Source organism: Pinus tabuliformis, chromosome Q (genome assembly GCF_031772625.1).
Source record: "Pinus tabuliformis cultivar Carrire ecotype Pingquan chromosome Q, CPIR1, whole genome shotgun sequence".
In the NCBI taxonomy this organism is placed as follows: Eukaryota; Viridiplantae; Streptophyta; class Pinopsida; order Pinales; family Pinaceae; genus Pinus; species Pinus tabuliformis.
Genome location: NC_142296.1, coordinates 823,099,082 through 823,126,285, shown reverse-complemented (window position 1 = coordinate 823,126,285; position 27,204 = coordinate 823,099,082). Strand labels below are relative to the sequence as shown.

The following is a 27,204-nucleotide window of genomic DNA, read 5'->3' as shown; positions in this document are numbered from 1 at the left end:
AAGGGTAGCCCTTTACAAGAAATCCATGCAAAACCTCCAGGCCAACTGGATTGGCCTTAAATTCAGCCCACCACTGCTGCTAGGATTGACTGAAGGCAGCACAGAAAAGGATGACAGTGAACAATGGGATGAGGTGAATAGGAAAGTTGGGTTTCATATCAGCAAGGAGGACACTACTACAGAGGCTTGGGATGTAAGGGTAGTAGTAAAAGCAATGAAGGATGAAGAGTTGGACTAGTTGCTCAAGGATGAGAAAATATTTTAGCTGGGGGGTGATGATGAGCCCCAAATTTTGGTAACAATTTGGGCTCATTTGGCCTACTTACCTTGCTCAACCTTTCATCTTTTATCACTTATGCATCATTTCTTAGTATATTCGTGTTATTTGTAGGAAGAAGGGCAGGCATTATTCCTATGTGACTAATACATGATGATTTCAGGTTTTTTGGCATTAAATGGAGCAAAGACCATGCAAATGGCGACAAGGAGACAACAAAGGTGGCATTGCGGGTTTATAGGGAGGTTGTCCACAGTCTTGAATGACCTCCCTCGTGATCTCCACCCTAACTCCGAGCTCCAACAGCTATCCCCACCGAGCTAAAAGGCAGCCAACGGATTCTACAGGAACAGCAGTTCACTTTCAGTTGGACAGCCAAGCTCCACTAATTGAGGAAGCAAGCTTGATCCTCATCATGTATAAATATTGAGGTCGTAGCCTTTGATAGGAGCTTTTTTAACTTTTGAACTACTGTTGCAATTTCCAAGCACGAGCTACAGCTCGGTTTTTGCTTTTTGTAAGCGAGTTTTGGCATGTTGTTAGACTCATGATTATTTAATAAAGGCAGGCAGCTTTGGATTCAATTCTGAGTTCTTAAGGGAGCTATAGCTCTCAAGTTAGGGCCCAACCTGAGAGCAATAGACCTCCTTTTCCTTGTATTGTTACTTGTCTTTCCTTTCAGCACTTCATTTCTTTGCTTTGACATGCATTTGAAAAACACAGTCTGCTGATTTAATTTCTTTAATGTGATTGAGTAGGATTAGTTTATGGTTAAAGTGCTTCCAGCAGCTTAGATTAGAGTAGGAGGATTAGCATTCATTAGAGCTCCAAGAAAAGGTTGATAGTGCACTCACTGCCATCTCTGTTTAGAGATTGGGGGTGTAGACCGTACCAACCACCAAAAAAACGCAGTCTTATACGTTCATGCAAGCTGCAACACAGTCATTTCAATTGTAGATCCATCCATGCATTCTGATCTTGAGCAATACTCCTTCGTTCCAACACCATGCACGATTTCTCTCTGAAGTTTACATTGTTGTTTGTTGGTGTAATAACACAGTTAGAATAGGTGGATGAATTCTCGGTTTTGTGCTAGACATAGAGGATTTGTTCCATTTACACTCCGCAGCATTGTTCTATTACCTTCTTCTTCTTCTCAACCGCGCCTAAGTCACCTGCTTAACCTCTGTTCAGCTCGTTTGCCTTCCAACCCTTCTACTGTTCACATAGCTCCATCTTTTTTACTTTTCATTGCTTCCACCCTTCTATCCACCAACCAACTGCATGCACTCTCTCTCCATCCCATCTCTCCGTCCCTGATCCATCACTAGCTCCCTTTTCATCCTACCTATCCACCCATACCGCTCCTTCACTCCTCCATCACCAAAAACTCCAACCACAGAACATCCTGTAGAAGTTAGCAGACTTCCTGTAGAAATCCCGAGCTTCCTGTAGGATCCCCTGCAGACATCCTGTAGAAGCCTACAAACTCGGTTGCCAACCACTTGAACGTTGTTGACTTCTGTGGAATGATGTTAGGGATCCCCTGGAACCTCTCCTAGCCCTCCTGACCTTTTCCAAGCCTTCCTTCCCTTCGAACTACCCCTGCACAGTCAAAACCTAATGAGAAACAAAGTCATAATAACTCCAACCACTTAAGCAAAAATATAAAAACAGTGTTCTCTTCAATGGAAGTAGTTTAAATTCATGCATCTCATATCACAAGAAGTAATGGCATCATTTTTAGGAGTTACATTCCCATCATTGCATTGTAAGGATTAAGCTAGTCAGATTAGGGTTTACTAGGGTTTCCATGTTTGGTTGGCTTTCAGTTCATTCTTGCAAAGTAGGTTAATCTCCTTTGAGATAGTCTTCGTTCATCATTTAGAAAGCTTCTTCTGAGAACATATAGAAGTTGGCTTGAGCCCTAGCGGACTTGTGCCAGCTGACCAAGTGACAGTTGCGACAAGAGCTAGTACTTGTGCATACAGAACCATCGCTTCCAAGTTTGTTACGAACTACCAAGTTGATAAAATTAGAGATAGGAAGCTCCAGGAGTTGTAGCATTATTGCTACAATACTGAAGCCCACCATCTTTTTGGCGCCGTTGCCAGGGGAAGCGTCAGAGTATTAGTAATTGTTGCTTTTCTTCTATTTTCTTACTCTTGCCTTCTGCCAAGTAGTTTATTTCATTTCCATTCTGCAAAAGTAGCATAGACATTTCCTGCTTTCATAGATTAGCATTTCTCGCTTTCATAGATTAGCATTTCAATTCTGCAATTTCATTTCTGCAAGCGTAGATTAGCCTTTCAATTCTGCAAGCGTAGACTAGCATTTCCATTCCTGCAATTTCATTTGAGCGAAGTAGATTAGTTCTTTCCTGCTTTCAATATCTGCATCTTTATTTCAGTAAGATAGTTAGTTGTAGATCAATCTGTTTCAGTTTTGCAGGTACCAAAGAAAAACAAAAGCAATCAAAAAAGTCCTTCCATTTCATGCCTCGTAGGAATCGAGATAAAACAGGCAAATTCTTACCCAACACCCCCACCACATCACTGAGTCACCCTTCTCTCTTCTTCGGTGACAGTGATCCAGAAGAACCTATAGGTGAACCCCCTGAGATATACGAAGATCCTATAGCAGAAGAAGAATTAGAAACCATCCCATCTGAAGCTATGGCTAACAATAGAGGAGAAGATGAGAGAATAGAAGGTGCCTTCCCCATCTGAGAGACCAATGGAGAGATGAAAATGAAAAACATTAGCCCCTCCGCTTTGCCTCACTTCCATGGACTGACTACTGAAGATCCTGATACTTTCCTGTTTGTGTTTGCTGTCCTTTGTAGAACCTATGACTATACTGAAGATGAGCAGAAGCTGAAACTCTTCCCTTCCACTCTTAAGGATGCAGCATTACGCTGGTTCATGGGCTTACCTGGGAATAGTATCACTACTTGGGCTCAGATGCAGCAAGCTTTCAATACCAAGTACCGGGACTACTGTAGGTCCAAGGAAACCAAGGGAGAAATCTTTCGGATGACTATGGGAAATGATGAGTCCTTAGAGGATTATGAGGAGAGGTTCCAACTTAGCTATAAGCGGGCCAGGTGCACACTTGACCCTGAATCCCTCAAGTTGGTCCTGCTCCGAGGAGTCCCTGAAGACCTCTTAGATACCCTTCACATGTTAGCTGGGGGGGATATTTACCAACTGCCTTATGAGGACATCAAGACTGTGTTTAGAAACCACTCCAGGGCAGCTCGGAAACGAGGTAGAGGAAACCTCCTATCAACTGGTGTCCCTTTCTCCAAACATGAGTTTGCAAATCAATTGGAAGATCTTAAGAGTGAGGTGAGACAGACCATTGCCATGCAGCTGGACACATTCAGGATCCAGCAGAAGAAGGAAGAAGCTGAGAGAACCTTGGCTATCTTCTGCCCTAGATGTACAAGGAGACACCCTAAGAACGAATGTCCATTGCATTCGGTTGAAGTGTGTTTCGTTTGTGAGGAGGACCATCCCACAAACCAATGTCCAACCTTACCTGGATTTAAAGCCATGTACCAAGGGACAGAAGCTCCCACTGAATCTCTCTATTACCTCAACCAAAGGAGGCCACAAGGACCTAGACCTTACCAACAGGGGATGCAAGGGGCACCCCAAGCTTATTACAGCCCCAACCAATCGACTCCTATGCCTTCCTGGGGCCCCCCTGCTCATCCTTCCTGGTCTATGCCTCCTCCATGGTCTTATCCACCTCAGTACCCTACTCAACCCACTACTCATTCTTATGACTCACATGCCCAGCCACAGCCTCAGTGGAATGCACCTCAGTCAGGGTGGAGGCCCCAGTACAACACTCCTCCCGCCATTTTGCCTCCACCACCAGTTCAACCTCAACCATTACCTCCTGCTCCTCCAAGCCAACCTCAAATACCTGCTCAACCGAACCCGAACCCCAACAATAGATAGGCCCAGCAGGTATACACTGGGGAAACATCATGCCCTACTTATGTTGTGGAGATCCAGGAGATCAATCTTCGATCCGGAAAGACTCTTCCAGATCACCAACCTCCTCCCCCAGAGGATGAGGAAGAAAAACAGGAAAGTGAACCAAAAGCTATTCCACCCTTTCCTGAGAGACTAACAACCACCACACAACCCAACCCAGAGGAGGATGAGCTTCTGGGTGAGCTCAAGCAGTTGTGTGTGAAAATACCACTTCTCCAAGCCATCAAGGATGTACCAATATACAACAAACTGGTTAAGGAAAAGTGCTTCAAACACCCAGGCAGGCGGAAGAGAGATGCTTCAACCATCAATGTCCTAGGACAACTGTCTGACCTTATGTTAGGACAAGTCATCTGCCCAAAGTATCTAGATCCTGGGAGTCCTGTAGTAGATGTCCACATCAATGGCACCATCATACCTCACACCTTGATTGATTTGGGGGCTGCCATTAATGTGATGACCAGGGATACCATGCTCAAACTCAATCTTCAGGGTTCCTTGAGGAAGACCTTGACAGTACTGCAACTAGCAGATCGCTCCACTGTGACTCCCAAAGGGATTGTGGAGGATGTCTTGGTCTCTGTCGACTCTTGGGAATACCCTGCAGATTTCTTGGTTCTGCAACCCAAGGCAAAGCTTACGGGATATCCTCTTATTTTGGGAAGGCCTTGGTTAGCCACTGCAGATGCTTACATAAGTTGTCGTGCAGGAAATATGACCATCAAAAATGGTCCTATGTCCAAGCAGCTAGTCCTATACCCTCCTGCCCAACCTTCCTTAGAGCATGACTTACCACTTTGATTGGAGGAAGGAGAAGAGGATGAAGTGTACTCAGCACCTTTGTGCACCCTAGATACCACTAGAAGAGACCCCCCAACCGAGGATGACTTGATCGAGACCTTGATCCAGAATCCACCTTCCAGTGCACTATCCTTAGAGAAATTGGTGGAGGATGCCCAAGCCAGCACCTTAGTGGATCTTTGTACCACCAACCCTGTTACTCCTAGAGTCAAGAATGTGGAGTTCGGCCCTGAGAGATCGTTAAAGATCAGCTCCTCCCTATCTCCTTCCCAGGAAAAGGAGCTGTGTAGCCTGTTGGCCAGTCATCTAGATGCTTTTGCTTGGAGCTATAAGGAGATGAAAGGAGTCCATCCTTCGGTCTGTACCCATCACATATACATCAATGAGTATTGTAAACCGGTTAGGCAACCTCGGAGGAGAATGAACCCAACCCTTAAGGATATTGTCAAGGAAGAATTGCAAAAACTGTTGGATGCCGGATTCATTTACCCCATCTCAGATAGTGAATGGGTGTCCCCTCTGGTGTTGGTTCCCAAGAAAAATGGGAAGTGGAGAATCTGTGTGGACTATCGATAACTGAACAAAGCTACCAAGAAAGACCATTTCCCTCTACCTTTCATAGATCAAGTGTTGGATGGACTGGCAAGAAAGAAGTTCTTCTCTTTCCTGGATGGGTTTAGCAGGTACAACCAAATCCAAATTAGCCCGGAAGACCAAGATAAGACCACCTTCACTTGTCCTTGGGGTACCTTTGCCTACCGAGTTCTTCCCTTTGGGCTATGCAATGCTCCTGCTACCTTCCAGAGAGCTGTCTTAAGCATCTTCTCGGTGTTGGTCCATGATGCAGTGGAAATCTATATGGATGACTTCACTCCTTATGGGGCCAACTTCCAAGAAGCATTGTCCAATCTGGGAAAAGTCCTAACCAAATGCATTGAGATGAACCTGTCCCTTAGTCCTGAAAAATGTGAATTCCTGATGACTGAAGGGACCGTGCTAGGCCATACCATTTCTTGCCAAGGGTTACAGGTGGATCCTAACAAAATTGCTCTCATCAAGAAGGTTCCACCTCCTCAAAAGGTAAAGGATGTTCGGAGTTTCTTAGGATTAGCAGGGTATTATAGGAGATTCATTAAAGACTTCAGCAAGCTAGCCTCGCCATTGTTTGGCCTGTTGGCGAAAGATGTGGAGTTTAAATGGACTGACAATTGTCAGAGGGCTTTGAATGAATTGAAGGACAAGTTGGTGTCAGCCCCAATCTTAAGAGGTCCAAACTGGGCCCTACCTTTCCACATCCACACTGATGCCTCGAACAAAGCCATAGGTGCAGCTTTAGGACAAGTTGAACAAAAACTTCCATATGCCATTTACTTTGTTAGCAAAAACTTGTCCAAAGCTAAGCTGAATTACACTGTAACTGAGAAAGAGTTTTTGGCTGTGGTCCATGCACTGAACAAGTTCCGACATTACATCACTGGCTACCAAACATTTGTACATACAGACCATGCTGCAATTAGATATTTAATGAATAAACCAGATGTGAATGCTCGTATTATTAGATGGTTACTTTTGTTGCAGCAGGGTGACTTGACCATTGTTGACAAACCAGGTAAAGAAAATGTTGTTGCTGACTTTTTATCTAGATTGGATTTGTCTACAGATGAGGATGGAACAGTGGATGACCAGATGCCCGATGAACATCTGTTTGCTATCTCAATACTCTCTCCATGGTTTGCTGATATAACAAACTACCTTGTTTCAGCACAGTTCCCTCCGCACCTATCTTCTAGAGAGAAGAGCAGAATCATCAGAAAAAGTGCCTCATTTACTTGGATCGGGGGCAATCTGTTCAAGCTTGGCCCCGATTAGATCTTAAGGCATTGTGTAAGGGAGGAGGAAGTCTTTGATATCCTCCTCACCTGTCATGATGGGCCTTATGGAGGACATTTTGCAGCAAAGAGGACTGCCTTCAAGATCCTGCAGGCAGGCTACTATTGGCCCACACTTCATCAAGATGTCAGAAGATATATCAGTCAAGGTGACCAATGCCAAAGAATGGGGAAACCGACTCAAAGGGATGAGATGCCTCTCCAACCTCAAGTGACTCTTGAGCCATTTGAGAAGTGGGGTATGGACTTTGTGGGTCCAATCAACCCTCCTTCGAGGCAAAGGTCTTACATCATTGTGTGTACTGACTACCTGACAAAGTGGGCAGAGACTAAAGCAATCAAAGCAGCAACAGAAGAGAAGGTGGTCGAGTTCTTAAGAGAAAACATCTTCTACAAGTTTGGCTACCCAAGAGAGCTGGTCACCGATCAAGGGAGCCAGTTCACATCCAACCTAGTTGAAGATCTACTAGCTCATCACAAGATCAAGCATAGGACTTCCACCCCCTATCACCCTCAAGCAAATGGGCAGGTGGAAGTCACCAATAGAGCATTAGAAGGGATCTTGACTAAGGTGGTGAGCAGCAGCAGAAAGGACTGGGCAGATCGCCTGGTTGAGGCCACATGGGCTTACAACACAACCTGGAAGACCACCACCGGCTTCACACCTTATGAGCTGGTCTATGGGAAGAAAGCTTTGCTGTCCATCGAATTTGAGTACAACACTTTGAGGATGGCAGCATAGCTGGACCTAGATCTCAGCCATGCACAGCAAGAAAGGTTGTTGCAGCTGAATGGACTGGACGATCACCGAATGCAGGCCCTCCTTCACTCGGAAGTGGTTCAACTTCAGAGAAAGGTGTGGCATGACCAACACCTCAATGACAAGCAATTCCAGCCAGGAGATTGGGCATTGTTGTATGACTCCAGGTACAAAGATTTCAAGGGAAAGCTGAGAACCAGATGGTTGGGGCCATATGCAGTGGAAAAATGTCATGACAATGGATCTTATTCGAACCATTGATGAGGAAGCCATCCCCATGCTTGTCAATGGGCATCGCTTGAAGATCTATAGGAAGCCTCTCTCCAAACAAGAGTTCATCAAAACTATGGAGAAATCAGTGATGGTCATAGAGAAGGGTTCTGCCTCTGCTTTGGGCATACCCTGAATGATTTAAAAAAAAAAATAAAAAATAAAGATCCTTGGGTGAAAACCTTTCTGAGGCGCCCAAGGCAGGTGGTAGGGGTGAAAACCTCATTGAGGCGCCCCTATTGTCTTTCAAAAAAAAAAAAAAAAAAAAAGAGGGATGTGAAAAAGATCCTTGAGTGAAAACCTCTCTGAGGCGCTTAAGGCAGATGGCAAGGGTGAAAACCTCATTGAGGCGCCCCTGTTATCTTTCAAAAAAAAAGGAAAAAAGAAAAAAAAAAGAAAAAAAACAATAAGCACAAAAGACAAGGACAGCAAGTTCATAATGTAAAATTGCATGCAGGTTGCAGGTGTTCTATGGAGGAGAGGAAGCCTCTCAACTCAAATCCAAGGATCCTTATCATGCTGTTAGGAGACCTCACCAGCACCTCCTCCAAGAATACTCATTTTCTCCAAGGTATGTGCACAATTTCATCACGGCTTGAGATTTCTACAGGAAGATGCAGATTTTCTACAGGAAGGTGCAGACTTTCTACAGGAAACACAAACTTTTTACAGGAAGCTCTGTATTTCTACAGGAAACTTCCTGTAAAATTTCGGGACGGCCCAGAATTCATTTCATGAGGAGATCTAACGACTAAGGATCGGTTTGGACGCATGCAAGCTACTGTTGTCACCCTTGCACACTGCTGTCACCTCGTTCTACCATCCTTGTCGACATGCAATGAAGTTACCTGCACCAGCAAAACAGATCGTTGAGTTATCAAAGAGAAAGAAATTTTTAAGATAAAAAGATGCTGAGATGTCCAGCGATCCATGAGCTCGGGGAGCGTGATCGTGAGGCCAAATCCTTCGTCGTGCAGCATGCACCCGAGGAGGAAGAACTGTTACAAGACATCCTGCGGGAGTCCTGTAACAGTTAAGCCCGCTAGAGTGTACACCAATCACAGCGCTGGCCATATGCAATGAAAACGCGGGCGCATGCAGCCACAGCATCCAATCCATCGTCGGCAGCCTGTAACCATGAACCTCCGAGCCTGTAATCCTTCAGGTTTCTCCTTTGAACTTTTGTCCGTTTTATTCTTCTTCTTTCCTTTCTTCTTCCCACCGGATTTTGATTTGGCTGTAGATGACTCTACAACGTGAATATCGGCGGAAATCTCTGCAGAAGAATCTCCTGTTGGGGAATCAGGCAAGGTTATGATAGGAGAAGAATTCTTGAAATATTTCTTCTTACTTTTAGTGTTAACCGTACCAATCATACCATCGGCGGCATGAGATCCCGAAGGAGTTGCAGCGATTTGATTTTGCTTGGGAAGATCGGGGATTTTCTCGTGTAACGTACCTGACTGAGTATAGACCAAGTCAAGGTACTATGCTTGAGTAATCACTTGCTCCTTAGTAACAACTCCGGCTTTAGCTACATCTTCAGTGATCTTTGGCAACAAAGATTTTACAAACCACTCGGCCAAGATCTGATCTGGAATAAATGCCTTCACTAAACGTCGTCGACGTCTCCACTCATGAATATGATCTGAAATATAAGTAGACGTCGATTGTTTTAACGAAGTTAACAATTCCATGCTATTGTCATATCGGACTGGCAACTAAAAATGAGTTAAAAACGAGGTAGCTAACTGACTAAAATTATAAAAAGTGCCTCGTGGTAACTCAATGTACCACTTGGCCGCGAGACTAATTAGAGTGCGCTGGAAAAGTCTAAGATGGATCGAATCATCTGAAATGGAGTTAGACGCACACCAGAGGTGGTAAGTCATCACATGGTTCGACGGGTCCTCTCCTGATTTACCTTCAAACTTGGGAATGTCACTGGGCAACTTATTCGGCATTGGCGGCCAAAACAGAAGATAATTAATGGGATAGTTCATTAGGCGCAACAAGTCAGGCAAGTCCAAAGTTGCGATAAACAATAACTGCCGATTAGGATCCCTAAAACTCTGGGTCATGAGACCAGCCCCAGGAGGAGGATATCCAGGATAACTAGGAATAGGAATTGCATTTGGGATATTGTATCCTCCCGGAAAACCAGGATTAACCGGACCGTACTGGGGTTGTTGAGGTTGTTGATAAGTGTACCCACGATACGGTTGATACTGATAGACTGGTTACTGCACAACAAGACCGAATTGGTACTGTCCCTGGTACGGTTGATAAGTAAATTGTGGTTGACTTGTGACAACCGTACTTGAACCAGGTTGTCCTACAGGCATCTGAATCGAAGTTTGAATTGTAGATCCAGACGGTGGTAAAGATGTCTGAGGATTAGATACAGGAACAGTAGAAACTGGAGTTGTCGATTCTCGAGAAGTAGGTGGGGTAGATTGAATAGATGTTGCGGCAGTTGTAGCAGTCGTTTGCGGCGGAGTACGAGGTGTACTAGGCCCAGGCTAAGAAACTACCGAAGGTACAGAAGTTTGAATGTTAGATTGGACTGGTTACTGGGGTGAACCAGAAACTAAGGGTTGTCTAGTTTGAGATGAGAACTGTACATTTGGCTGCAACACCTGTTGGGTTTGCGATGGATCCCACAATATATTCATTCCGGGTTACTGACCCATAATAGGTTGAGAATACTGAGGACCATAACCAGGTTGAGGGTAGGATTGATAATTGAAAGGTACATTTCCCGTTCCTTGAACATACGTTTGACCGGAAGGTGGTTGGAAACCTTGGTTCGAGTACTGACCTTGGGGTTCATACCCTTGAGGCACGTACTGATACTGGGGTTGACCTTGAGGTATAAATGGATACTGGGGTTGACCTTGGGGTACATATTGAGTCTGGGGTTGACCTTGAGGAATGTACTGTCCCATAGGTATGTACTGTCCTTGAGGTTGCCCCCAGATGCAAATTGTGTACCTTGAGGCTGCCCCCAGGCGTTAATTGAGGCTGCCCCCAGGTGGTAACTGGCCACCTTGAGGTTGAGGATTGGAAATAGAACCTGACATCATAAGAATGTCTTCTACGCTCAACGGCTTAGTACCATTGCTTCCAGTTAATAACCCTTGCTCAATGGGTTGAGGAGATGCTCCCGAAAAAGTACCAGAAAGGGACTGATACCCGGAGGGAACAGAAGGACCGCCGTACAAAAAGGATTCGGGCGATTGAGTAAACATGGATGACTATCTTGACATATTTACAGGAGTATAAAAACCTCTAGGTGTTGGGTGATAAGGAGCACGAGGTGGTGAAAAACTTAACCCTGAGTTTTCTAAGAAATTAGTCAAAGAAAGATACCAAGAACTGCTCCTAGGTCGACTGTAAAAAATTGATTCACGCTCCCTTAGCTCAATAACAGGTTGATTTTTAGGGATAGGGATGCCTACTTCTTCTTCCGGAGCAAGTTCTTCAATAGCAATAAGTCCAGAAGGAAGATCTTGGGTGATTACTCTTTCTACCATAGGTGAACCAGGACCACTAGAAGTTGGATAAACAAACCCCGATGTCGGAGTAGCAGCAAATTCACTTTCAGGCTCGGATATTTTGGGTTCTTCACCTATATCACTAGTAGATGAAAAGCTACCAGTAACTTCGGAAACAGACACTGACTGTGGATTATAATCTGCCACTAACGGTTGAAAATCAGGATGTACTATCAAAGAAGATTCTCCTTCTTCAGGTGACCCAACTCTACTGTCTCTAGGAGTTACGAGGACTTTCAAGCCTTCAAGCTGGCTCAGTACTTCCTCAAGAGGTTGGCCCCGAAGTCTACGGGACTTCCTCAGTAACTCAGCCATGTTTACAAACTCAAGAGATTGGCCCCGAAGTCTACGGGACTGCCTTGGTAATTCAGCCACAGTTAAAGACTTTTAACTACTTCACACGCAAACAAAGTAAAATCTCAATGAAAACCACCTAAAGTCTCTAAAGAACCAAACAAATTTGAATCACACGCCTAAAGAATCTAGGAGATCAAACACACACAAACAGTAACTTTTCCGTACTGAAAACACTAGTTGGTGATGAAATCCAATGTCGCAGAGTTCAATACAGAAATGGCGGTTAGAACAGTTACCCCAGCAACCTGCTTAATGAATAGACTGGCACAAGTTCCTCCACTTAACCGTCTCGAGTGAAGAGAACCCCCCAGAAAATCCAAGTGAGTCTAGCCGACGTCTGCTCCAGGTACAGTGGGATCTTCCCACCACTGTCACCTCATGAAGAGTCCTAAAGAATATGGCCACTAAGGTTACCAACTGAGACAAATATACCTGGGGGAACAGTCTACGATCCGATACGCACGCAAGGGCAGAGTAGCAAGCTCAATCCCCTTAAAGGCTCCTTGACATAATCCAAGGTTTAACAACAAGTGACCCTAGGCTCCTCGAAAATGGTTAATTCGAGGTTTACCGTTTTTAATACGTGAATATCTGGCGTCATTCCCAATGAGGAAGGATTGATTCCCACACTGGTTCGGACACGATCTCGTGCTTCTCCTTTAAGAGGAGCTTTCCAGAGCATAAATGCAACAATTGGATTTCTTCCCTACCACAAGATATAGCTACTTGTTTGTTTTTACTGAGTTAATTACTCTCCTACTCCAAGACACTAGCCTAAGCTAAGTTGGTGTATCAGAGCCCTAGAAATAAAAATGTTACTATATGAATTTTAATTTAAGCGTTATTTTTTATTGGTTTTTGTTTAAGTCCAAAGGTGCGGAGATGAAACTCGTGGTATGAAGACTCGACTCGAAATCACTAAAAATGGACCTAAGATGATTTAAACAATCTTTTTTTCTTCGATGAACTTCTAAACTAAGAAAGAGTTTGAGAATGCAAATACTTTGTAAACACAAATCTTTCTCAATCAAACAAATTAAAAGAAGAGCTTTTGTCCTTTTCCAATGCACTCAAAACAAGACAACTAGTTATTTCACAAAAATTTCCCTTTTTCGTTTCAAAGCACTCAATCACTACAAAACAAACTTTTTCCAAAAGAGATTTTTATATTTTCTTATAAAACACTCAAAACTAATGAAAATGACTAACTTTGAGATCTATAAATTATAAAAACCTATTTGAAGTCAAAGCCTACTAAATGTCTTTTTTAAGGATGTTTTACTTAGCTAGATGTAAGCTAAGGACCAATTTATGCAGAATCACAAATAAGTCGAGAACAACCAATTTTGTTTTCTTTTTGAAAATGGAAATCCAAACTTTCAAACACAAGCTTTTCGAAGTTTTGTAAAGAGAAAACTCAAAGCGGATTCCTCAACAAGGGGAGATTTCATAAATGGTCAGACTCATAAGAAGGCTGGTAGACACTAAGGTGATCTGAAGTCCCTACAACTTCTAAGCTCAGAGCCACTACACAACCAAAATGTAAAACAAGCCCAACAAGCAAAACTCCTAGGAATTTCACCTAAAACCCTAACACTAACGAAATCAATCTAAGGAAAGCCTCTGACAAGTTATATGCAGGTCTGGGCAGTGGATAACAATTTCTAAACAAAAACTAAGATGACTAACAGAGGAAATCTTAGGTTTTTCAAAATTTTGACAGGGTCCACAGGCCCACAGTTGACACAGGTGCGGTCCTGCTCTGTGTTAAAAGCCAAGCTGTGGGTAGGTACGCACTGTGTCAAACGGCTAGGGTGTGGTCCTCAGCTATGAAAAACAAAAAATAACCCTGGATCCACAAACTCTACCCAATTTTTCACACAACAAGCCAAAAGCAGAAACAAAACACAGTTTCTCAGGTCAAAGTAAAAACAAGGAAAACAATCAAGTCCCCAGTGGAGTCGCCATTTTGTCACACGGAATAAGTCGATCTTGCGGACAAGATAGACCTTCCTAGAATCTAAAGAAGACCTAATGACAAGCAAACCAACCAGACACTATCTTTCTCTAAATATGCTTTAATAAACAATGGCAAACAAGTGTTTTTAGGGCCTACCTTATGTCCAACGCAAGTTTGTGGATGCCCTCGCTCCTTTGATCCAAATGAGCTCCTTTGTCGCGGATCTGCAAACACAAACAAGGCAAACAAATTAAATAGCACCTGAAAAGCCAAAATCATAAAACATATTTAACATGAAAGTCAAGGAGTCCATGAAACAAATAACATAAGATACTTGTTGAGAAAAATGAGTTTGATTGTATTAATTCAAAAGAAGAAGAACTTTACAACCTTTGCCTTGACGCTGTACAAGCTCCTCCCAGGGTCCAGCAAGAAGTCTCCTCTACTTTGACAAGTTTCACTCACTCCCCAATGAAGCCAAAAAGGTATGTGATCTCTCCTCTTAAGCTCAATTAGGAAGTCTTGATTTCACCAGCATTTACCCTAAAAAATGTTCATCTTCTAACCTCTCCAGCAACTAGCCCAATGCCTGTATTTATAATGCAATGGAGGGAGGTTACTAGGTCCTCCTTCAAAGGGATAAAACCCTCCTTCAAAGGGATAGCTCCTCTCATCAAGGGATTAGCTCCTTCTCTTTTGGGATGCATGAACCACTTTAGAGCGAACAATCCACGTCAAAATTCCTTCTAGAAACCTCTAGAATTAACCCAAAGTGAGTTTTTTAAGATAAAACTTGCGCCTTTTGACTTTCACAGGGGTCCGCACCTACACCGTTAGGGACAGAGCGGGCAGGTTCGCAGTTTTTGTACACAGAAGGTGCGGGACCGCAGGTGACAATGAGAGAAAGTGCGGAACCAGAGTTACATTGATTTTTAATGTCTTTCTCCCATTTCCAAAGCTTGACTTGAAGAGCTGAGGTCCGAGACTTGCTTAGGAGGACAGTACAAGTGATGATAGACCCATACTGACTGCAAATAATCATGGTGACGATATTTTTGTCACTTCTCTCACCTTTTTTCCTATCCTTGGATCCAAAATATCCTCTAAAATATAACCAACCCAAAATTTTCTCCAACTCTTTCAATTGGTTTTGAAACTTCTCATATTTACAACATTTATGCCTCATATTATTTCCTCATGAAAGCAAATAGTTAAATAAACAATTAGAGCCCTTAGTCTAGTCAAAAATAATTTTGAATTGGTAGTCAGATGCTCCTGCATCATATTTCATATCCTTGCCCAGTATTGGTTAATGACCGTTGGTATCCTAGGAATTTCTCAGTTTGGTTTTAGAATGTGGTTTTCTCCTTTCCATTTGCTAATGTCATGTCAAATTTGGGTTTTCCAGTTTAGTCTCTTTTGTAAGTTTCCGCCATTCGCTCCTCTGAGGAACTGGGGCTTTGTTACTTTACTTGGGGTTGTTCCTTATCTTTTTCCTATTACTATCGCGACGTCTGATGTTGTATTGGTATCACATTCTAGGGGTGCTTCAAAGAATAGTCTTTGTCTAAAGCGTCTCACTATGGTGTCTGGTGTGGGGAGTTTTCAAAGGTATCTACCTTTCTTCTGTTACAATTCTCTAACCCTATTTCTATTTGAGCCCTAGGTGTGGCATTTGGGGGATGAATGCATTGTGCTCAATTTGGGTCCTCATAGGTTTGTGGTAAGTTTTATTGCGTGTCCTGCCGATTGTTGTTTTTTCTATGCTTCTTGTCCTTATACTGTTGTTCAAGTCATCTTGCCTCCACACCAATGCATGGATAGTCATTATGGTGGAGCTAGTTCTTCTGGGGTTTATCCCCTTCGATTGTTTGCATGGGAATAAATTGCTTCCTACTTTGATTCTATTCCTTTGGAAATCCGTCGGGAAATTAGAGAACTGGAATCAAAAGAGTTTGGAGACCGTCCCTACTTTTCCGATTTGGAAGTGGGAGGTGATGGTCTCTATTGGCTTCCATACCTAGCTATTTTTAGGAAATGAAGACCACGATTTTTGCATTCCCTCTCCGTTCATCCATTAATGGATACCCTTCTTAGTATGGTATTACGAGATCGACAAGTTGATAACTACAAGACTTTTGTTGGTCAAGAGGATGTAAACCGCTTGCTCAGGAATATACATCTTTTCCTAGATGATATTAATTCATGTTTACACTGTGTGGAAAATTATATTGTGTCATCAAACTCAGAATCCAGAGGGCTCACTGATCCTTTAAGTCCTCCTCTTGACTTCACAATTATTTCCTCTGATTGAAAACGATCTCAACTTATAGTTTTGATGTTCTTAAGCTTCATAGTTTTTAATCTTATGTTGTTTTTGACAACCTTCTATGTGGTGATACATGGAAAAACTAAGTTGGGAGATTGTTTTTTGGGTCTACATTTGTTTTGGATCCTTGTGTTTTTCCCTCATGGACTTTGGCTGGTACCTGGGTATGATGACACACTCTTTGTTGCATTGGATGACCTTGGGCATAATCAAACCTCCCGTTCAAACCTCTTCAGCTCGGAATTGTTTCTTTTGGTCTCCATCAGGCCTTCACTTTGGTTCCTTGGTTTGTGGCATCTTATGGTAGCTAATGGTTCTTATTTGGCACGATTGCATAGATGGTATATTGTGGTAGACATAAGCTCTTGTTTCATAGGGACAACACAATGTAACTATTGGTATTGGTTCATTTGTGGGATGGCAAAGGACTTGCTTCTGTAGGTTCGATGCAATGTACCTGTTGGTCTTTGTTCATTTTTGGCATGGAAGTGTTGGAAATTATGGTCTTTTGTGCGTAACTACTGTTGTAATCTTAGAATGTGCTCAGTGTTGGTTTCTGTTGTATGACATGGAACAAATCTCTTGGTGACATGGTTTCCGTCTCTCAGTTCCGTAGCCTCTGTCTGTTATGGATGACTATGATGTTCATGTTTGTTGTAATGATGTAGACTCTACCAAGTTCGACTATATGATCTCCATGTAAACTCCTTTTATAAATGAAAATCCTTTGAATTAGTTCTCTCTAAAAAAAATAAGCAATGAAAAGATTAATTTTCATTCAAAATGTTAATGTTGTTATGTAAATAAGAATAAATAAAATTTATAATAAAAACATCTCAAACTAAATTAATAAAATTAATTTAGAATATTATATTAAAAGTAAGGAAACATTTTACATTTTAATATGGGAAGATATTCTTCACCAATATGATATAATAATTTAAATAAATTGCATATATACAAATTTAGATGGATAGCAAATTATATATATATATATATATATATATATATATATATATATATATCTGTGTGTGTCTGTGTGCGAGAGTAGATATTTTAAATCAAGAGTTGTTATTATTTTTAATAATATATATATATATATATAGATGGTAAAATATTATCATTAAATATTTTAATCCTTCTCTATATTTGAAAAAAGTTTAAGTTTTTGATAAATTTATATTAATATGTAAATAAAAATATTAACAATTTTTTATAATAATAGATTTTTATTAAATATGTATTAAAAAACATTTTAAAATAAGAGAATAATGAAGTTGTTATTGATATAAATAATTCATATATATTTTTAAAATTAAAACCAACTTAAATCCATCTTAACTCCAATACCAGCTTAGATTCATCTTAACTCCAAATACCAACTTAGATCCATCTTAACTCTAGATAAGTATTGAGAGGGATCAAATATCTCTAGGTGCAAACTTTTCCTCAAGTTTTACACTTAAAAAAGAGGTTGCACTTTGAGAGATTTGATCCCTCTCGACGCTTGATCTACAATTAACATAGATATAAACTCGTTATAATATGATGAGCTCAAGCCAATTAACTCATGTGTTTCATTACAACTCCCTTAAATAAGAACCACTTCTCGGACACCATTAAAATAATAACTCATAAACATTAAAACCTACCTCACTAAAGACTAAGCCTATATCCTACAAAATAACAATGTATTATAGCAATTATAAACCATTACCTTAAAAAACCAAATTATTCTTATAATATGATTGAGCGGAAGACCAACCAACTTTCCATATTTCAACACAACTCCCTTAAAAGAGTCACTTCTCACTTGTCATTGAAATTATAGCACATAAATATTAAACCCCTTATTTTCATAAACAACAAAATCTCATATATCATTAAACCATTAACTTAAAAGATAGGTCCATTATAATACAAGTACCTTGATTTATAGATTTTTCATCACAATTTAGTTGAAAAAGTATTTCTCACTTATTATAAAAATTTAATTTCAAAATTTTATATATCAATTAAATTATTAACTTATTAAGATGATTATTTTATGTTTTGAAATTTTTAGTTAGAATTGAATAACACAATTTATGATTATGTAATATTTTTTATTATTTAAAAATTTATTTTTGAATGCATAAATTAAACTGATGCAACCCTCTCAAAAACACTTAAGACACTAAAATTATACAGAATTTACAAACAAAATTTGTGATTCTAACTAATTCTTATGAAATTCTAAAGCAAATTTAATGAAAAAAAAACATGCCCACATCACTTCAGATCTTAACCCAAAATATATTTTCACTCTAAATCATTACCTTTAAAAGATAGATTTTCATGGCTAACTCCATTATAAACAATTACATTAAAAGGATAGATTTTTATCACAACTCATTTGAAGAAGAGCTACTTCTCACATGCCATAAAAATTAAAACCCACTATCTCGGTATTGGCAGTGGAAATCGATATACAGAAATACTAAAATTATTTGGTCAGGCTTGCGGAGTTAGATTTATGTAAATTATGAACTTCCATTGTCTTCGTCCGGTCATAAGCATAAATGTGAATCCGTTTGAATTGCGTTATGGGCAAAGAAAACATGGCTTTTTAATTTCTGTCAAAATTGAGCAAGGCTTTGCTGAGATCTGATTCTTACACAAATAGCGATTGCATTGGACTTCAAGTACAACTACAGCACAAGGTGATTTCTATGGAACCTTTAATCATCGTCCATTTTAAGTGCACTAATTTATTAAAAAAGATGATATTGTGCATGTGGATTTAGGTTTATTGTTTGGATTAATAAATGCACAATACCCTTATACATGTAATGTAAGGCAAAATTCGTATTATTCCTAGAAGATAATCTCGTGTTGTAGTCCATTTCCTGCTCCCAATGAATTACTCATAACTTTCTTCTGGATAAATGTGACTACTTTCTCGTAAGTAGATGCCCTTTGGCATATCTTGCTCCTCTTCCTCCCATATGTGTTTGTTGCTATCTTCCTTGTCATGATAGTAACGATTAACTATCTGAATCACAGCCTTTGTTAAATTTTTTCTTAGGTTTTCTCGGCATTGTGGTCAATCAACTGTGAATGAGAGCTACAAGAAATGAATTGAACAATTACAATGCGGCTTATCCCAGCTTGATTGGAATGTTTCATCCTTACCCTTTTTCATTTTGGTGTGCACGTTAATTCATGTAATCCAAAGTTTGTAAATACGGTGTTTTACAGGGCGTTTGCCCACAATTTTACAATGCCATTGTATAGTTTATATTGGAGCTTGTTAGTATATGCAAAGGTTCACGACAGTCTAATTCATGAATGAATAATTCTGCTACCCATTGTTGTACTTTCAACTGTCTGCATTGAATCTCCAAGCCTGAAACTATTTATGACAAGGAACACAAAGTAACCTTAATCTCTAGAATCTCATTTTAAATCAAATCCATAATCATAGCTTACATAAACTGATGGTTTTCTACTAATTTCTGAGATGAAATCCGTCTTATTCTTGAATACTCAAAAATTTATTCTGCTGAATGACCTCACCAAACTAGTGCAATATGGGGAGCAAAACTTAGTAACTTGACGAGATATTGTGTAATTGGAAGGGGAGGATTGCTAATATTTTGCACACAGCATTTGGAAGAAAAAAATATTTTATTTTACATAACTTTTAATATCTAGTAAAATGCACTAACATGCTTTGGACGCAGATCAGGTTTTAGTATTTACCAATTGGAATTTTCCAAAAGATTTTGTTACTGTTATTAATAATTATCATCAATATTATTTATTACTGTTGGTGCAGACTCAGTCTTCTCTACCATGGCATTTACTATTGGACTAGCTTCTTTGGTGCCTGAACACAGTTGGATTTGTTATAGTGAGCACATTTGTCAAGCATTTATGTTCAGCTACGTTGACGATGAATTTTTCTGGTTGGAGTAGATTATTGTTTACTACTAGACTCCTGATATGTTCTTTTATGATTGCTTAGCAGGAAAGCACCAGAAAAAGGATCTCTATAAGAGAAGAATGTCAACACCGTGCTCTATAGTGAAAAATGAGAATCAAATTTGTCAAAGTTTGAGAGGTGTAAGGGACTTGGCACAAACTGGTCAATATAAGGTGGGCATTTTTTTTGTTTCTTGTATCCCTTGTAAAGTTTGTTATAGGGATATGTGTTCTGTACTTGTGGCTTAACATTCTTGTCTACTATTGCAGTAAGAAGAAAGAAAGGGATTTTTATCTATCATTGTGGGGGGGAAAGGCTGGTATAATCGTATTTATCACTAAGAAAGTGGACAGCCGAGGAAAAAATATATTTGGTGGAGGTCAACTTGTGATTCTTATACTGCAGTTTTCCTGTTATAAACATGGATAAGTATCACTTGAGAAAGTGGACAAGGAAAATTAAGAGGTCATAATGTATTTTCATTTTTTTCACTGTTATGTTGGGTGAGTCATCTGTTAGCTTTACCAGTGTTTCCTGCCCCTTCTCTAGCATGTTGAAAAGTGTAACTAGGTTCAGTCTTCATAATGACATGTAATTATGTAATGTGATGTAAAGAAGAAAAATAAGATTATTATATTGACTTGCTTCATTGGTTTCATGAGCAAGAGATTTTATTTTTGAGTCAAGTTAAGTTGCACGAAATGGGGAAACGGGTACGAGTTTCCGAAATGGGCACGGGTACGAAACGTGACCCCCCCAAATTTTGGAAGCGGGGAAACGCAATATATATATATATATATATATAGGACATTTAAGAAATATGTGCAATCATAAATCATATATGATACATTCTAATTTATTACATTATGATTAAATTGTCAATTGTCAATGCATAAACTATAAGTCTCTAAATTTACATCACATTTACTCATGAATGATCACATAATGAAAATAGAAATATCCAAAATCAGCCACGAAAAATTTCTAATTTCTTGTCTCGTGCTTGATTGGGAGTGTAGGAATTTACAGGGTAAGTTCCTCAGAAAGAACACCAAAAGGACACTGCTCACAACCAGATCACAGATCAATACACCAGTATTTTTGACGTGGTTAAAACCCTCAAAGAGGGAAACAGTCCATGGCCTGAGCCAACGCGGCCACTTCAGGCAATTTATTAATCAAAGAATGAAAATTTACATAAGCTTCTTTCATGCACGGATTACCCTACAAATGACCCTCCATGCGCTTTAAATAGAATTCATGGACCAATCGGGTGTCAAGCCACGGATCAAGTGTCGGTAATACCGAGGAGAGAATGAACCGTCGGATCACTACATATCGTGACCGTCGGATTGTAAGTTACAAAATGTACAACGGTAAAGAAACACACTTTACCTAACTCTATACCTAACTCTACACTAGACCAAGTTGAACTTAACTATATCCTATGTGTCGGAATATCCTAACATCCCCCCTTAAGAACAACTTGGGATAGGATTGAAGGATTTACAAATATGACACAATAGGAGAAGGAAGGAGGCACTAGAGCCTATCCCCCCTTAGTGACAACTTCCTGAACGCCAACCATAAATCGAAGTTTAGTGAACTTCGCCTCTGTGAGAGCCTTTGTGAAGATGTCTGCAACTTGATCATCTGTTGAACAATATTGCACTTCAAGAACATGGTCGTGAATGAGCTTTCTGATGAAGTGCATGTGCAGTTCAATGTGTTTGCTGCGCTGATGTTGAACTGGATCTTTGCATAGTTGAATGGCACTTTGATTATCACACCAAAGTGTAGTCGGATGCTGCTGCTGAAAGCCAAATTCTGACAGGATTTGACGAAGCCACAAGGCTTCCTTACTAGCTTCTACGGTACCACGATACTCTGCTTCTGCTGATGAAAGAGAAATGGCAACTTGTTTCTTACAAGCCCATGTAATAGGTCCTGAACCAAGAGTGAACACATAACCGGCAGTAGACTTCCGATCATCAGGGTCACCAACCCAATCGGAGTCAGTGAAACCAACCAATAGAGGAGCTGCTTCGGCACTGTAATGAATCCCAAACTGAACTGTACCTTGAACATAACGAAGTATTCTTTTAGCTGCTTTCCAATGACTTTCACGGGGGTTTTGCATGAACCGAGCAACAAGGCCAACAGCAAAGGAAAGGTCAGGACAAGTATGGGTTAAATGCAAGAGTTTTCCTACAAGTTGACGGTATAATGTAGCATCAACTTCAGGAGAAGTACACGTGACTGAAAGTTTGACTCCAGATTGAAAGGGAGAAGGGGCTGGCTTACAGTCTTCCATGTGAAAATGACGTAGAATATCACAAGCATACTTGAACTGGGAAAGGGAAATACCCTCCTTGGATTGCAAGACTTGAAGACCGAGAAAATAGTGTAAGTGTCCTAAGTCTGTCATTTCAAATTTCCTTTTGAGGCTAGACTTCACATGGTTTATAAGGTTGGGATCACTACCAGTAAGGATAAGATCATCAACATAAAGAACAAGGATGATAAGAGAGTTGCCCACTTTCTTGGTGTAGACAGTATTGTCAGAATGACACCTAGAAAAGCTAGACTCTAAAAGAAAGCTATCCATTTTGGCATACCAAGCCCGAGGAGCTTGTTTGAGACCATAAAGGGATTTCTTAAGTCGACAAACAAGGCTGGAGTCTGTTTGTATGAAGCCAATGGGTTGTTCCATATAGATTTCTTCATGCAAGTCCCCATGCAAGAAGGCAGATTTAACATCCATCTGATGGACTTCCCATTTGAAAGAGGCAGCAAGGGAAAGAACAAGGCGGATAGAGTTCATTTTGGCAACAGGGGAGAAGGTTTCAGTGTAGTCAATGCCTTCAACCTGTGAAAAGCCCTTAGCAACAAGACGAGCTTTATGTTTATCAACTTTCCCATCTGGTCCATACTTGGTTCTGTAAACCCATTTGCATCTAACAAGTTTTCGTCCCTTTGGTAAAGGAACAAGATCCCATGTATCATTTGCCAATAATGAATGATATTCTTCATTCATAGCTGCTTCCCAATCTGGATGGCCTGAAGCTTCTGCAAAGGTGTCAGGATCATAATTTACTGGAGCTTGAGCCAGTAAAGAAGAGGCCCTCTCGAATTGAGAACGTGTGCGTCGCTGATCTGTAGGATCACCGGCAAGATCACCTGCTGCATCTCGAGTAGCACGAACCCATTTTGGAAGCTCAGGAGCTGAAGGAGGATCCTGAGATGGTGGGGGAGGATTGTCATCCTCACTTTCATCATCTGAAGAAGAAATGTTTTCAAAGGTAGAAGAGATAGGAAGAGGTGGCACATCCGCCGGACTAGGCTCGTAGGCCGATATATTTTCATCAAATTTTACATCTCTTCTAATGATAACATTTTTGGACTTAAATGGAATAAGTCTATAGCCTTTGACATCTTCAGAATATCCAACAAAAGTACATTTTTCACTCTTAGGTTCTAAAGCTTTATGCTTTTCATCTGGAATATGGGCCCACGCTTCACTTCCAAAAACACGAAAGTGACTTACATCTGGTTTGATTGAGCTCCATGCTTCTTCTGGAGTGATATTCTTTAAAGCCTTAGTAGGAGTGCGATTTATTATGTAATTTGCACAGTTAATTGCTTCTGCCCAAAAACTAAGACCAAGTCCTTTAGATTGTAGCATACAATTAGCCATTTCCTTTAAGGTGCGATTCTTCCTTTCAGCTACACCATTTTGTTGTGGAGTATATGGAACAGTATGTTGCATTTGAATTCCATTCTCAGTGCAATAGTTGATGAATGTGTTTTTAACATATTCTCCACCATTATCAGATCTTAACTTAAGAATTTGATGTCCAGATTGTTTTTCAACAAAGGCCTTGAAGGCCAAAAAAGTGTTAAATACTTCACTCTTGAGTTTTAAGAAGTATACCCAAGTGCGTCTGGAGAAATCATCAATGAAAGTTAAGAAGTACTTGCAACCAGAGAATGACACAACTGGAAGTGGACCACATAAATCACTATGCACAAGCTGTAAAGGGGCTGAGGCGTGCCAAGAGGCACGTTTTTCAAAACTGTCCCGATGATGTTTTCCGAGTACACATCCGGAACAAACACCATCTCTGCAAGATACCATAGGAAGACCTGTCACCATATTTTCTTTACGTAGATGCTGAAGGGAGCGATAGTTTAAGTGACCAAATCGCTCATGCCAAAGTTTGCTCACTTCATCGTTATGAGCAACAAATACTGAGGGAAGATTTGATGACCCAAAGTTGTGAAACTTATACAACCTTGTAGAATCATCAGCAATACCAGTAGCCAAAATCTGTTTAGGATCTTTTAAGTCCTTGATTACAACATCATGAGGTGAAAATTCAATGATTTTAGCTTCACCTGAATGAGTTATCTGATATACAGATAGAAGGTTGCAGGATAAGGTTGGAACACATAATACATCATTAAACTGACCATTGTCTAGATGAACAGTTCCAGTCCCTACAACATTAAGAGATCTATCATCACCAACATATATATTTTTGGTGTTACAATCATTTAAAGAAGAAAACATGGCTTTGTTTTTGGCCATGTGATAAGAAGCTCCAGAATCAATGAGCCACTCATGAGAATGAGAAGAAGAAGATACATTTAATGCATAGCCAGACCGAGATGCTTGACAACCACATGTAGAAAGTGCCATTCCTGAAGATGAAGTTGAAGTTGAAGATTGCCCCAAATGAATGTTATGCTTCTTCATTGCTGCTTCCAAGGCTTCCATCTTTTTAAAACATTTTGATTCTAAGTGGCCATCTCGATTACAAAAATTGCAATGTCTATCAATCTTCTTCCCTTTGTTTTTATTTATCTTATCATATTGTTGAAATGATTTTTCATTTTGGGGCTGAAATTGCTTAGGACCCTTGTTTGGTTTAGGACCATTCTTTTTAGGATATGACTTCTTAGGATTCTTTGAATTTGGTTGCTGCTGGGCGGCTAACGCTTTCTTGGAAGAGTTTCCAAGATTAAGAAGACCAAGGTGTAAGAGTTTTTCTTGTTCTCTTATTAAAGAATCACAAAAAGAGTCAAAGGAAGGGGGCTTGTAGTCTTTTCCTTGAGAAATGAAGGCTTCTCTTGTAGAATGGAAGGTGGAAACAAATACAGAGTAGGCTGGTCCCAACTTAGTAAGGATGGAATAAATAAGGTTACTATCTTCTTTCTTAACCTTAACACCTTCCAAAAGATATCTAAGGGTCTTGAACTTAGACAAGAAATCTTCAATGCAAGAAAAATTATTAGGGTCCAATGTAAGCAACTCATTTTCAAGTTGATGGGCTCTAATTTCATTTTTAATCCCAAAAACTTTATTGATTTGTTCCATTGCTTCATGAGGAGTTTCAAGTTCTGCAATATGGAATCTAAGATCTGGAGAGATAGACATCCCTATCAAACCACGTGCTTGATCTTGTCTATTTTCCCATTTAGCAGCCTTGTCTTCATCTTTTGGTTTCTTTTCTTGGCCTGTGGCTATTCGGTAGAGACCTTTACTTCTAAGTAAATCCTCCGTGTAAGACAACCATTGGAAGTAGTTGGTGCTGTCAAGGGTAACTTGGTATTGACTCTCCATTTCAACAGAAACTGAAGCTGAAGATGCTGAAAGTAAGTGGTCCAATGGATAGATCTCGAAAAATTAGGCTGGTTTAAAAAAAACGGCTCTGAAAAAGGCTTCCGGATGAAGAAGTTATGGCTTTTTGAAAAAAAGTTGTTGAAGTTGCCGACGAAGTGCGGGAATGTGCGGAAATGAAAAAGTCCGCCCCCACAAAATGGAGACTTGAACCCAAGACCTCTACTCTCTTAAAATAGCTTTGAACCAATTGATCTATACAAAAAATTTGAGAGAGAGAGAGAGAGAGGGGGGGGGGGGGCTTTGGGTTGCGTGCTTGCTTTGAGAAAGCTCTTTTTCCCTACAAAACAAAAAACACAAAACCCAACACGGACATGCAAAGAAAACGAACCTTACGGCTCGAAGTTAGCTTTACCCAAAAAACTAAATATTTTCAAAAAATTGAACCTTGCGCCTCAAAGTTAGCTTTAGCCGAAAAACTAAATATTTTTCTCAACGTTTCTGATTTTCCGAGATCACACTAAGGTGCAGGGAAAAGAGCATACGCATGAGAAAAATCCTTCATTTCTGTTTCTGATTTGCCCAGATCGCACAGAGTCGCAGGGCAAAGAGCATACGCAGAAATGAAAGGTATAGATCCGGTTAAAAAAAAGCTAAATAAACCGAAACCGAAATAAGCAGAGAGAAAATAACAGTAAACTGCAAAGAAACACTGTATACCTCCAGATCTTAAAAATGACGCAGCTAGGGCTACCGGAAACCTTTTCGCGTGAAACGAAAGGGGTTCCTCACTGGAACAGATGCTCCGAACACAACAGAGCAGTCCTCTCGGCCCGAAAGCAGTCAGAAACAACAGATCTATGAAACAACAGCCGGATGCAGTTCTACCGGCTTCAGATTTGGATCACCAACGGACGCGGCCCTCAAATCGCTCTGATACCATGTAGGAATTTACAGGGTAAGTTCCTCAGAAAGAACACCAAAAGGACACCGCTCACAACCAGATCACAGATCAATACACCAGTATTTTTGACGTGGTTAAAACCCTCAAAGAGGGAAACAGTCCACGGCCTGAGCCAACGCGGCCACTTCAGGCAATTTATTAATCAAAGAATGAAAATTTACATAAGCTTCTCTCATGCACAGATTACCCTACAAATGACCCTCCATGCGCTTTAAATAGAATTCATGGACCAATCGGGTGTCAAGCCACGGATCAAGTGTCGGTAATACCGAGGAGAGAATGAACCGTCGGATCACTACATATCGTGACCGTCAGATTGTAAGTTACAAAATGTACAACGGTAAAGAAACACACTTTACCTAACTCTATACCTAACTCTACACTAGACCAAGTTGAACTTAACTATATCCTATGTGTCGGAATATCCTAACAGGGAGTCT

The 27,204-nt window shown here is 40.4% G+C and overlaps 1 protein-coding gene across 1 annotated transcript in view; it reads left to right on the top strand.

Annotated features, from left to right (window-relative positions):
• The first annotated feature begins 18,591 nt into the window (after positions 1-18,591).
• The window catches only part of LOC149222168 (Haloacid dehalogenase-like hydrolase (HAD) superfamily protein), a 340,733-nt gene continuing 332,120 nt past the window's right edge, over positions 18,592-27,204 (top strand). Inside the window, exons 1-4 of the mRNA XM_089385283.1 lie at positions 18,592-18,912; positions 19,278-19,367; positions 20,031-20,105; positions 20,220-20,350. Of these exons, the coding sequence (XP_089241409.1) occupies positions 19,310-19,367; positions 20,031-20,105; positions 20,220-20,350 (264 nt within the window). The 5' untranslated portion in view covers positions 18,592-18,912; positions 19,278-19,309. The remainder of the gene's footprint in view (positions 18,913-19,277; positions 19,368-20,030; positions 20,106-20,219; positions 20,351-27,204) is intronic.